Source organism: Barbus barbus (assembly GCF_936440315.1).
Source record: "Barbus barbus genome assembly, chromosome: 8".
Taxonomy (NCBI): domain Eukaryota; kingdom Metazoa; phylum Chordata; class Actinopteri; order Cypriniformes; family Cyprinidae; genus Barbus; species Barbus barbus.
This window is the reverse complement of record NC_136736.1, coordinates 3,153,704-3,167,001: the sequence shown is the minus strand read 5'-3', so window position 1 is coordinate 3,167,001 and position 13,298 is coordinate 3,153,704. Positions and strand designations below refer to the sequence as shown.

The 13,298-nt window shown below is 36.7% G+C and overlaps 1 protein-coding gene across 1 annotated transcript; it reads left to right on the top strand.

Annotated features, from left to right (window-relative positions):
- The first annotated feature begins 327 nt into the window (after positions 1-327).
- Positions 328-12,635, top strand: LOC306874390 (SWI/SNF-related matrix-associated actin-dependent regulator of chromatin subfamily A member 5-like). The gene is made up of 24 exons (XM_079424403.1): positions 328-600; positions 2,153-2,275; positions 2,412-2,578; positions 3,157-3,257; positions 3,393-3,493; positions 3,702-3,881; positions 3,966-4,121; positions 4,240-4,371; positions 4,508-4,576; positions 5,160-5,269; positions 6,226-6,452; positions 6,549-6,670; positions 6,787-6,939; positions 7,137-7,269; positions 8,367-8,515; positions 8,628-8,747; positions 8,838-8,945; positions 9,036-9,149; positions 10,032-10,154; positions 10,368-10,500; positions 10,584-10,702; positions 11,689-11,901; positions 11,983-12,093; positions 12,175-12,635. Exons 1-24 carry the CDS (start codon positions 523-525, stop codon positions 12,232-12,234), a joined length of 3,102 nt encoding a protein of 1,033 aa, XP_079280529.1. The 5' UTR covers positions 328-522; the 3' UTR covers positions 12,235-12,635.
- Positions 12,636-13,298: the final 663 nt, after the last annotated feature.

The window sequence follows — 13,298 nt, the reverse complement described above, 5'->3', positions numbered from 1 at the left end:
ATATTACAAAATACCAGGGGGATCGAAGAGTGTATCATAGCATTTTAAACATTTCACAGAAATATTTAACATAGGAGATGAATTAAGAAATTTTTGTTTATGTATGTGAAATTTTGCTAATAAAATAAAAAGGTTAACAATAAATTCTAGATCCTTATTGCTTTTATTTTCATAAAACAAGGTAACATCCTTTAAAGTAAAGCAATAATTAATATTCATCAAATTAAATATAAAATCGGCCAAATCAATCCAAAATTTGTTCCTCCAGGCTGATTTGCATTTCACGTACGAATGACGCCACGCGCGTCTGAAATCTCGCGATAGTTTGCAGCCGGGCCCGTTTTGCGGGAACAGTATCAACAGAAAAGCCGGGGGCCGTGAATGACGCGTGGTGTACTTGCTCTATTTGGGCAATATTTCGAAACTTCCCAATCAAACCTACATACTTCTTCGGCTTTTCGGACCCGTTTTAAACGGAATTACTCGTGTCCATAGCGAAATAACGGAAGTAGCCAGCCCATCATGTCCCAAACAGAAATTAGCATGGAGCAGCAACAGCGGGAAGAGCCGAGCCAACTCGAGTCGGTCGGTCCGGCAGAGGTGAGCCCTTCTTCCCCATAATTTCTCACTCATAACTAACATCTCACTTTATCTGGGACTTTAAAACACGGGCTGATGGAGCTGGAAACGAGCGCGGCTGAAAGTTTTTGTTAGCATGTATTGTTCCGGCTCAGATGAATAGATTAGCAGATCGGCGTCCATTTTCACACTCATAACAACATCTGATCACTTTTACCCGTAAATTAGCAGATCTGTGGATGGAGTTGGACAGATGGCCGTTATTATCGTCTAAATAAACTTAATATGTCAATCAATGGTGGTGTTATTCTTCTGCTTTTAAAGCGGTACCATAAATTAACCATGGGTCAGACAGATAATTTTTACGGCTTGAGCTGCAGTAAGTTTGCACCCTTCTTCTTCTTCTTCTTATTGTAGACTTTATTCAAAATAAAAGTTCCGTTCTGTGGGGTTTCATGTGACGCTGAGAAGGGAATTACCCGCCATCGGAGCGACGCCATGCCACAAAAGTCACCGCAATTACATTTATTAGACCTACTTTAATGCTTACTACGTTGTCGTTTAGGCTTGTGCCGCCTTCAGTAACCGTGTTATTAAACTGAGCTTTAGTACGACTGAACGTCTAGAATCGCAGTAATGGCCTTCAGCGAATGATCTTCAGGTTATGCCTTCATGATATTTTCTTACTAGCATCCCTGCTAAAAACAACAATAGAAACCATCACAGAAATTCCAATGGTTTCCATTAAAATGATAAACTATTAGCTTTTTCCAGTAAAACATTTAAAAATTCCTTTTTGTAGTGTGGTTTGGGCATTTTCCCAATAGGATTTAACATCCCACCAATAGAATCCATCACATACCAGTACACACCATTATAGTTTCCATTAAAACCAATACAATTCCCATTATAACCATTAAATCCATTGTGTTTTGGGCAGGGTTCTACTGTTTTTTTTTTTCCAGCAGGGATGTGTCGATATTTTGAGGTCATTTGTATGTCGTTAAAATAGGATGCAGGCATTTATGTATGTTTATTTTCCTGAAAACAGATTAAAAGTAATGATGACCTAACTGTGTCCTCGTGGGCGTATCCACAATATTGTCCAATCAAATGCTTCTTGAGTGAAATATCCCTAACCTAAAGTCGGCATGCTATGAAAATTCACCCATTTTCTATGTGCATGTTGGAGATCTTATTATGAATGGTTCAGCTGTTTTTGTTGTTTTTTTGACCTGGTAATTTTTAAAACAAAATATTGTAACTTGATTAACTGTACATCACAATACAGAAGAACATATCTGTCTCTAGTTAAATTTCCTCACGACTTTGCCCTGTCTAAACTTCCTGTGTCATTAGGAAATGGAAAATAAAAGAAACAGTTAATCGTTATTTTCTTAAAATGGTTTACATTTTTATCTTGCAGTTCAAGCATAAACTACATTGTTTCTCTTTAAGGATGAAAACAAAAGTGTAATGTTTGTTTGCTGTTATTTTTTTATTGTATTTGCCATGAAAATAACCTAAGGTGCAGACATGGCATTAAATAAAACATATACTACGACTCTTTAAGGATGATGCTTCAGAAAACGGTCAAGATGAAGCATCGGATACAGCGATGGATAGTGAAGCGCAGTCGTCATCACCTCCCTTGGCAAAGGAAAAGGACCAGCCGGGTGGATATGAAGAAAAAGTGGTAATGCATTTAGCCTTCCATAAAAATCAAAGTTAGTCGAGGTATAAAATGCATATTATGGTTATGCAAGAATGTTGATCCATAAGTAGACGTGACGTTGTGTGTGTTGTTGACTTCTATTGCTTTGTTTCAACAGAAAACAGACCGGACCAACAGATTCGAGTACCTCCTGAAGCAAACTGAATTGTTTGCTCATTTCATCCAACCAGCTGCCCAGAAGACCCCGACTTCACCTCTAAAGATGAAGCCTGGCCGCCCTCGCATTAAAAACGATGAGAAGCAGAACCTGCTCTCTGCTGGAGAGTGAGTTTGTGCCCACACTGTTCCAGCAGAATTGCTTTCACAAGTATTTTTCCCATCTGTGTTCTCCATAAAGATCATGCTGCCAGTGATATAGATGTTTAACAACAACATATGTTATTAAAAGTCAATTTTCCATGGAGAAAAATAATGGGAATTTTACTTGAGGGAACACTTTTGTTTCCTAGAGTGACTGTAACTTCAGTTTTGTCTGTTGCGTTAGTAATAATTTAAGTTATTATTATTTTTATGTAGTTTCTGTCAGTAATATGTTTTGTATAATATTTTTATTTGGTAATTATATTAGTATTAGAGTCCTATTAATATATTTAATCTCAAATTTGTGTCCAAATTGTGCATCCCTGCAGACGAGCAGAGCAAAACTTGGAGTTGTTTTCTTTTTTTAAATCCGTTTAAATTGTAATTGCAATTAGATTTTTTATTTTTTTTGCCATAAATCATGCAGCCGTTATTATTGATTTAATTCGTAACTCCAGTAGTTTAAGCTCCATGTGTTAGTAATGTGTCTATCAGATAATCGCTTCCTCCTGACTGATTGTGTGCTCTTTTTTTTTTTTTAGTAACCGCCACCGTCGGACTGAGCAGGAGGAGGATGAGGAGTTGCTGAGTGAAAGCAGCAAGGCCACCAGCGTTTGCACACGTTTTGATGATTCTCCTTCCTGTGAGTTAAATGCACATTAAAACCCTTCATCTCTTTTATAAACACTTAGAACAGTGTTTTTATATGAAATTAGGTCAAAGGCCTCTTGGTAATTTTAAGGAAAGCTTATTGTGGCTAATGAACATTTATTAACAGATGTGAAAAATGGCAAAATGAGAGACTACCAAGTCCGTGGACTGAACTGGCTCATTTCCCTCTATGAGAACGGAATCAACGGGATCCTTGCTGATGAAATGGTAGGACTCCACCTATTGATTCGTTGTCTATTTAGTGGTAATTGAAGAAATATCATATAATTGGTTTGCATTTAAATTGTAGATTCCAAGCCTGTTAAAGTTATGGAAATTTTTTTATAGTTCTAAAATATTTTAGCACCCAGAAATTGGTTTTAATCTGTGCCCATTCCAAATGGCTCACACTTCTTGTTTTCTCTTGTCCCGTCAGGGTCTTGGTAAGACTCTACAGACCATCTCTCTGCTGGGCTACATGAAGCATTATAGAAACATTCCTGGACCTCACATGGTTCTGGTGCCCAAATCCACCCTGTATAACTGGATGAATGAGTTCAAGCGTTGGGTTCCCTCTCTACGAGCCGTCTGCCTCATTGGTGACAGGGATGAAAGAGTAAGCAGGGATATCCTTATTGTGACTTAGGGCTTCTGTGAATTATAAACTTCTGCTTCTCTAATAACTCACTTCTGGTTGCAGACGGCTTTTGTCCGTGACACGCTGCTTCCAGGCGAGTGGGATGTTTGCGTGACTTCTTATGAGATGGTTATTATCGAGAGGGCCGTCTTCAAAAAGTTCAACTGGAGATACCTGGTCATTGATGAGGCTCACCGTATCAAGAATGAGAAATCAAAGGTTTGCAGTTGCGTCCGTTTTCCATCTGCAGCATGTTTGACCGCAATCATTACAGATTGATTGTGAGTCCCTGGTTTCCTCTAGTCTAAAAGTAAATTAGTAAAGTTTGCGCTCTCAGCTTTCAGAGATTGTGAGAGAGTTCAAGACCACAAATCGATTGCTGCTGACTGGAACCCCACTACAGAACAACCTTCACGAGCTTTGGGCGCTGCTTAACTTCCTGCTGCCTGATGTCTTCAACTCCTCAGAGGTGCCACTTCTTTCTTGCATTCTGCCACAAGAACTCTGGCATAAAGCACATATTGTGAAGGGTGTATACAATTGTGAAATTCCCTTTTTGCTGCTGAACCTGTTATGAATGCCTTTTGTCTTTTCCTTTTGTGCAGGATTTTGATTCCTGGTTTGACACCAATAACTGTCTGGGAGACACAAAACTGGTGGAACGGCTGCATACTGTGAGTACATTTTCCTTTAACTACTATATAGACATTTATAGCTTGAATCAATGGGTGAGTGTCATGAAACGTTTGTTAAAATGTATACTTGGGTCAAAAGGAAATGACAATATATTTAGGAAATATACAGTATTTTGGATTGAGAAATATAAGCATGGTCTTAAAACAGGCTTAATTTGAATGCAATTTTAATGCAAAATTTCAAATGATATTTTTTAAATGTTAAATTTCAAATGTATTTTTATATATATCATGTACATAATGTTATTTTAAATATTGAGAATATAATTTTTTTTAAAGTGAGAATAGATTTAAGCAAAACTCATATTTGTTTTAAAACAAAAAATATAAAATTTATTTTAAATGGAGAATGTTGTTAATAAAAATATATAACGAGTTAGAATAGATTAAAGCGAAAAAAGGGAGATATATGAAGTTAATTTGCAAAAACTGATAACTGTTTTTTTTTTTTTCAAAATCATTTAATTTTCATTGTGTACTCCACTCCAGAGTTTGTGTATATTTTTTATATATAAAATAAATTATATTAAATTTGCAACTAACAAATCTCTTAATGGTATAGGTACTCCGTCCATTCCTGCTGAGACGTATCAAAGCCGATGTGGAGAAGTCTCTCCTCCCCAAAAAGGAAATCAAGATGTATATTGGGCTCAGCAAAATGCAGAGAGAATGGTAAATATTATTAATACTAATGTATTAGTGGTCGACCGATATCACCAAGGCCGATATTTGGTATTTTTCAAATATCGGCATCGGCCGCTAAGTTTTTCTGTTTGGCCGATGCGTTTGAGGCAGGACTTTTATTTTGACGGTGCTAATAATGGCAGCTCCTGAGCGCACAGCGCTCACATTCTTCCTCTTGTTCGCCGTCGTCGTTAACAGTTCTGTCTAATACGGATAGAAGTGTTAAACAAAGGGATTAAAATGTATACAAAGTATTATAACGACTGCTTTTATTTTATTCACAATATAAAGGCAAATAACATTATAATACTTTCTCGTTTGCCGTCAGCATTCAGCAAATACACGTTTATATAATTTAAACAAATCTTAGAATGGCTAATGAACATTTAATTTCACAAACCTTGCAAACCTCTCTGCGTGTCTTTCGGTGCGAATTGAATGCTTTAAACGTTAAGTTCGTGATTTCAAATTATGCTGTGCTTTATGCATTTGCCCACTATTCATGTCATTTTCACTGTGTGCTGTATGTAAAATGAGTGGTACCTTGGCTTTATTTGAAAAAATATGATTCCCAATGCACACAAACTTCCCAGAATACTGAGTGCTCTGTTGGTTACAGTGTTTACTTCCTTTTTTAATGATATTTTATTAAATATTTATTTATTTGTGAAAAATACTTTGTCATCTAAAGTATAAGTATGTTTATTTTACAAATTTTTAAATCCATTTTCGAATGATTTCAAATTTCTTAAATATTAATTAAAATAAATGCAATTATATCGGCCACCCTGCTTTCCAAGATATCGGCATCGGATGTCAAAAAACCCAAAATCGGTTGACCACTACTAATATGTCTGAAATGTGTTTCTAGGTTGTTTTTAGATAAATAGCTCAAAGTATCGGTATCTACAGACAAATAATGAGCTGTTATTATTTCCCTTTAGGTACACCAAGATTTTAATGAAGGACATTGACATTCTGAACTCTGCTGGTAAGACGGATAAAATGCGTCTGTTGAACGTGCTGATGCAGCTCAGGAAGTGCTGCAACCATCCCTACTTGTTTGATGGAGCGGAGCCTGGCCCACCCTACACCACTGACCTCCACCTGGTGGTCAACAGCGGAAAGATGGTGGTACTGGACAAGCTGCTGCCGAAGCTCAAAGAGCAAGGTAACCGCTTTTCTGTCCGAAGTACTTCACAAGGGATAACGGTAAATTGTCTTGACATGTTGTTTCTAACATTCCTCATTGTTTTTCTTCCTGCAGGTTCCCGTGTGCTGATCTTCAGTCAGATGACCAGGGTGCTGGACATTCTGGAGGATTATTGTATGTGGCGTAACTATGGTTATTGCCGTCTGGATGGACAGACTCCTCATGAGGAGCGACAGGTGTGACAATGATTTGGTGTAATAATTATAAATTGGCCTTCTGTCATGACTGAACAGCTCAGTAATAAGCAAGCACAAATGAATGAGAGTCTGTAACATTCTTCTCATCTCCTCAGATCTCCATTAACGCATTCAACGAGCCCAACAGTTCAAAGTTTCTGTTCATGTTGAGCACCAGAGCAGGAGGTCTCGGTATCAATCTGGCCACTGCTGACGTCGTCATCATCTATGACTCTGACTGGAATCCTCAAGTGGATCTGCAGGCTATGGTCACTATGCACACTGATTGTTTTTTTTTCTATAAGTCTATTTTATGTTGTTGCTTTGATGTTTGAACTTATGTGTAGCATATTGCTTTTTTCCCCTTTGCCAGAACTCTGATTAAAAAGTCCTTTTCTCCACAGCAGCATCAGACCTCTTGTGGAATGAAGTGTTAATTTATTTTTATTGGATTTTCTTTGTTCAGGATCGTGCCCACAGGATTGGTCAAAAGAAACAGGTGCGCGTGTTCCGTTTTATCACAGAGAATACAGTGGAGGAAAGAATTGTGGAACGTGCAGAAATGAAGCTCCGCTTGGACTCTATTGTCATTCAACAAGGTAAGACGTGAAACAAACACAAGCTGCTTAATATTTGAAGAGTTCATTTGCAAAAGCGGATAACTCAGTTTTTACAATTTTCAAAAATCATTTTTCATTGTGCATTCCAATCTCGATTTTGATTAGGTAAAAAAAATTAAATAAAAATACAGCTAACTAACACAATAAAAACATAACAATAAAAAAACATGATTTTTGCAAATAAACTCTTCATTTGTTAAAAATAAGTAAATGAAAGTAATATGTAAAAAAAAAGTAAATATTTTCTAAAATTATTAGCATCTATCTAATATTTTATCAAATAATTAAAGTATTTTATGAAAGTACTATATATATATATATATATATATATATATATATATATATATATATATATATATATATATATATATATATATATATAAAATACTATACTACACACACACAGGGGTGCACAGAAGTGGTCCTTATGCGTGACCAAAATTAAAAATGCGCTGTGTAAATAAGTTCTGACAGCGCATTTGCTTACCGACATGGATGACAGCTGTTAATGCACAATTACCATTTTAGATCGACGTACTGTATAAGATTTCTACTCAAACTGAAAGCAAAATCTAGGCTATCCGCTGCCGTTATCAAAGCAAAACTGTGACATTTCATTCTCTGACGCTCTTCCATCAGCAGTGCTAAACCCGGAAGCGCATATACTTACTTTCCGGCAACCCGCCAAAATAAAAGCTCCCTGATTTTACGTTTGAAAATTCAAACAATAATGATATTAATAATAAAAATATTATCATTTTATTTTTAAGTTTACTATACAATAATTGTATTTGTATGTAATACTCCCTTTTTAAATAAAATAGTATTATCACACTTGGGATGATTTTTATTATTATTATTTAACTAACTAAAAGTGCAATAATATTATCACTATTATTATTTTTTTTTATAGTTTTATTTTATGGGTCACACTACATGCCGTGGTATATACTCAAGAGTATAATATTTTATTTTTTAACTTTTTTTTTTAATTTATTTTTTTTATGCACACACACACACACACGCATAATATTATTCTTATTATAGTTAAGCCTAATACTGTTGCTTCCCAACAGGCAGGCTGGTCGATCCAAACACGAGCAAACTTGGCAAAGACGAGATGCTGTCCATCATTCGACATGGTGCCACTCATGTGTTCGCCTCTAAGGAGAGTGAGATTACCGATGAAGATATTGATGCCATCTTGGAGAGAGGAGAGAAGAAGGTAGGACATGATCTAGGGAAATTGCTTCACAGAGCTGAACTGAAGTGTAAAAAGAATGTTTCAGTTAATTTAGAGAAATGCTCTTTATGACTTTTACTAATGGTTGTTTTAGACAATGGAGATGAAGGAGAAGTTGGCCAATCTTGGAGAAGGCTCACTGAGGAACTTTACGATGGACACAGAGAACAGCGTGTACAACTTTGAGGGTGAAGATTACAGGGAAAAGAAAAAGGTAATGCATTACAAATCACAACAAACGCTTGTCATTATTATAGTGTTGGGTTGAAAATGATAGACTGATCTGAACTCCCCTCCTCCTCAGGTCATCACTAACTGGATTGAGCCACCCAAGAGAGAGCGCAAGGCCAACTACGCTGTGGATGCTTACTTCAGAGAGGCCCTGCGTGTCAGCGAGCCCAAAGCACCAAAGGTATTATTAGCCCTCATGCTGTTGACCGTAATCTGCATTTGAATTGCAAGCTCTAGAGCTGTTTTAATGGACCTTCTCCTGTTCCCTCAGGCTCCCCGTCCTCCCAAACAGCCCAATGTTCAAGACTTCCAGTTCTTTCCCCCTCGGCTTTTTGAGCTGCTGGAGAAAGAGATCCTGTATTACAGGAAGACTATTGGCTACAAGGTGTGTCTATATTTTGAGCTTCATGTTGGGGTCCACAAAATTGACGCTTTTTACACTTAAAAATGTGATCTTTTTCTTGTAAGTGGTTTTGTCTCAGGTCTCACATGCGCACATTTTTGATCCAAACTACAATAATACTGTGAATTGAATGCAAGTTAAAATAACAGTTTTATACTTAAATGTTTTAATAATGTGAATATTTTTCATGTGATGCGAAACTGAATTTTCAGCATCATTACTCCAGTCTTCAGTGTTACATCATTCTAATATTCTTCAGAAATCATTCTAATATGCTGATTCTTTGGTGAATGGAACATTCAGAAGAACAGCTTTTATTTGAAATGGAAATCTTTTGAAACATTGTCTTTACTATCACTTTAAATACATCTTTGCTGAATAACAGCATTAATTCTTAAAACAAACAAAAAACTTAAGTACATGGTGGTGATGGCGCAGTGGATAAGACATATGCCTTTGGTGTGAGAGACCCGGGTTCGAATCCACTGTGAGACACCAATGTGTCCCTGAGCAAGACACTTAACCCCTAGTTGCTCCAGAGGCGTGCGACCTCTGACATATATAGCAATTGTAAGTCGCTTTGGATAAAAGCGTCAGCTAAATGAATAAATGTAATGTAAATGTACATTACCGTTAAAAAGTTTGGGGTCCTTAAGTACACACTGTGTGTCTTTGTTATTCAAAATGTATTTTATAAATAGGGCACATTACACAAGTAGGAAGGATTGCAAATGAAGTTTCATGGTGATTTGTAACTTTCAGTATGTGCATATGTTAACATGCAGTTCAATAACATTGTAAAAACTCTTCAGAAGCAATTATCCCCACTAAATTTTCCATTGTGTGATGTCACTGCACTAACAGGTGCCAAGAAACCCTGATCTGCCCAACTCAACCCAAATGCAGAAAGAGGAGCAGGCCAAGATCGATGAAGCTGAACCACTTAATGAGGAAGAGCTGGAGGAGAAGGAGAACCTCCTCTCACAGGTAAATCTCAGCAGGGAATTCATGTTATGGCCCACTGGAGTTCACTTCCATATCTTCTCATATTTACATGACACTTAAGTGTAATTAATCCCAGTGTATTAACATTAAACTGCTTATTCTAGTCTAAATTGTGCTTTTAAATGTTTCGACCTTCTAGAAAGCATGAGGTTATGTTTGTGTCGCAGCTCACGTCAATATGTCTTATATACTCAGGGTTTTACTATCTGGACCAAGCGTGACTTCAATCAGTTCATCAAGGCCAATGAGAAGTGGGGAAGAGACGACATCGAAAACATCGCCCGTGAGGTGGAGGGCAAAACCCCAGAGGAGGTTATGGAATATTCTGGTATGTCAAAACGCCGTCCACCTCCATACCGCTCGACCGTATACAGGAACCATGTGATCGAGATGTGTTGTGTTTGTGTGCAGCTGTGTTCTGGGAGCGATGCAATGAGCTGCAGGACATCGAGAAGATCATGGCTCAGATTGAGAGAGGAGAGGCCCGAATCCAGAGGAGGATCAGCATCAAGAAAGCACTGGACTCTAAGGTGAGCGACACTTCTGTCATCGGGTTCTCAATGAGAGGTTTAGGTGTAACATTGTAATAAGTACTCATTAATGGTAGGTAATAATTTACTTTAGGGTTTGGATTAAGGTTTCATTAGGGATTAGTTGTATGTAATTATTCATAATTGACTGTTTTTACTATAGTAAGTAAATGTAACATTGTGTAACAAGCTGGACTTCTAATTCAGAGCAGAAATATTGTTAACTAAAACTAAAGCCATAAAAAACGGTTTCGTTACTTGAAATGAAATAAACATTAACTGGGAAAAAAACTAATTCAGATAATTGCCAAGGCAATATTTCTAATTTTCATTTAGTTTTGAAGAATGATTAAAACTTATTAAGCTAACACAAAAAAATGGTTAAGTACCATGTAGGCACATTAAAAACTGATAAAAATGGAAAAAGTGAAAACGGAAAATATACAAAAACAAACTACACTAACTATAACAGCATATTAGTGATACTAAAATAATTCTAAATCTTTGACTTCAGAAATCATGATTTGCTGATCAAGAAACACTTTTTTTTTTATATTAATATTGAAAACCGTTTTTGCTTATTAATATTTGTTGATTTTACTTTCAGGATTATTGAAATATAAAGTGCTGCTGGGATTTGTAATTCAGAGAAGGGAGTATTATTGTTAAATAAAACTAAAATCATAAACTTTGTTACTTAATAACATGAACATTAACTGAAATAAAATATTAATTTCAGCTAGTTGCAAGGTTGATTGCTCATTTTTGTTTTGCTTAAATGCAAGTAAACTAAAACAAGAAATTATTAAATACCATGTTGACGTTAAAAATAACTAATAAAAATTGACAAACACAACAAAATTACTAAAACATAACTACACTAAAATGAAAACAGAAAATATCAAATAAATATAATGCAAAATATAGTGTATATCAATGATACTAAAAAGAATAATAGTGAGGATTGACACTGTTTTCCTCTTCAGATTGGCCGTTATAAAGCGCCGTTCCATCAGCTCAGGATCTCGTATGGCACCAACAAAGGCAAGAACTACACCGAGGAAGAGGATCGATTTCTCATCTGCATGCTGCACAAACTAGGCTTTGACAAGGAGAGCGTTTATGATGAGCTGCGCCAGTGCATACGCAACTCGCCCCAGTTCCGCTTTGACTGGTTTCTCAAGTCCCGCACTGCCATGGTGAGATTTATGTGCCATATCATGAGCAATCAAATAATATTCATCCATTCAAAATGTCCTAACGCTGTTATGTAACCACAGGAGCTTCAGAGGAGATGTAACACTCTGATCACGCTCATCGAGCGTGAGAACATGGAGTTGGAAGAGCGAGAGAAAGCGGAGAAGAAGAAGAGGGGCCCTCGCACATCTTCGGTGAGCTTGTGACCTGAAACTGAAGATTGAGCTCATAAGCTAGAGAGGAATTTTTAATGACTTATTCGTCTTTCCCCATAGACCCAGAAACGCAAGCAGGACGGGAACCAAGGCAGCCGCAAGAAGAAGCTCAAATTGTGATCGGCGTCACACCTCACTTGGCGAGGACCTTCAGTACAGCGATTTCTTGCGTTTGTTGTTACGGGTCCCACTCATGTACTGTATGGATTTGCAGCACTGAACCTCGCCTCCAAGTAGCTTGACCTTTTTTAACAAGGTGTAGAGTTGTAAATTAGAGCTCTTTAACTTTATAAAGTGCTACGGCTGTGCTGTCATTTTTGTATTTATGCCTACTTTTGTTTGTTTTTTTTGTACCACATTCCATTTGCTTGTATCAATTTGATTTGCTGTCTTTCCCTCATTATTAGCATCTTCAGTATGGTCTCTGTACTCTTGAATAGTCAGTTGGAACGTGACTAATAAATGTTGTTTTTATAAACACTGCTCAGTATGATTCCTCCAAATAAATGTCATCTCTTCAGTTTGTTTGTTAATGTAGTATTGATGTACACATTCAGCAACTACACAGAGAGCTTTGGTATTAAAGGTTGGAATCCTCAAGGAAAAGAAAACAAATGAGGGCTTATAAAGTGGAATTAAATGAGATTTTTGTACTGAAGGTTGTGTTTAAAGGGTAGGGTTGGAACTAGAAAAGAGATCTGAATCTTTTAAGTGACAAATATGAAAAAGAAAGGAAGGGGGCAAAAACCTTTTCATGACACTGTATATAATTTTATATGTGTTTGAGAAATATTATACAAAATTTGCGATTAAAATTAGGAATTATTGTTATAAGATATCAAGTCAACATTGCTTATGTTTATATATTCATACAAATTTTATCCACACACACACTCTGTCCCTGGATCATCGCCACAGGGTCCCCCTCAAGCATGGGACCCCGGCTGCACCAGTTGCACCATCCTAATAAGGACGGCCCTGGCTACTGAATTTAACAGATAAGGTTATGTCTACTGCGTATTTTGTACATGTTTTTTTTTTCTGTCTGAGAATGGAATAATTGGTCTCTATAAAGGACAAATTAAGCATTTTATTGACATTTACCATGACCTGAAACAGCACCAGTCACAATAAACTGATTAATCACTGCCTTAAAGTACAACGCCACAGAGCTTTTTGAGGAA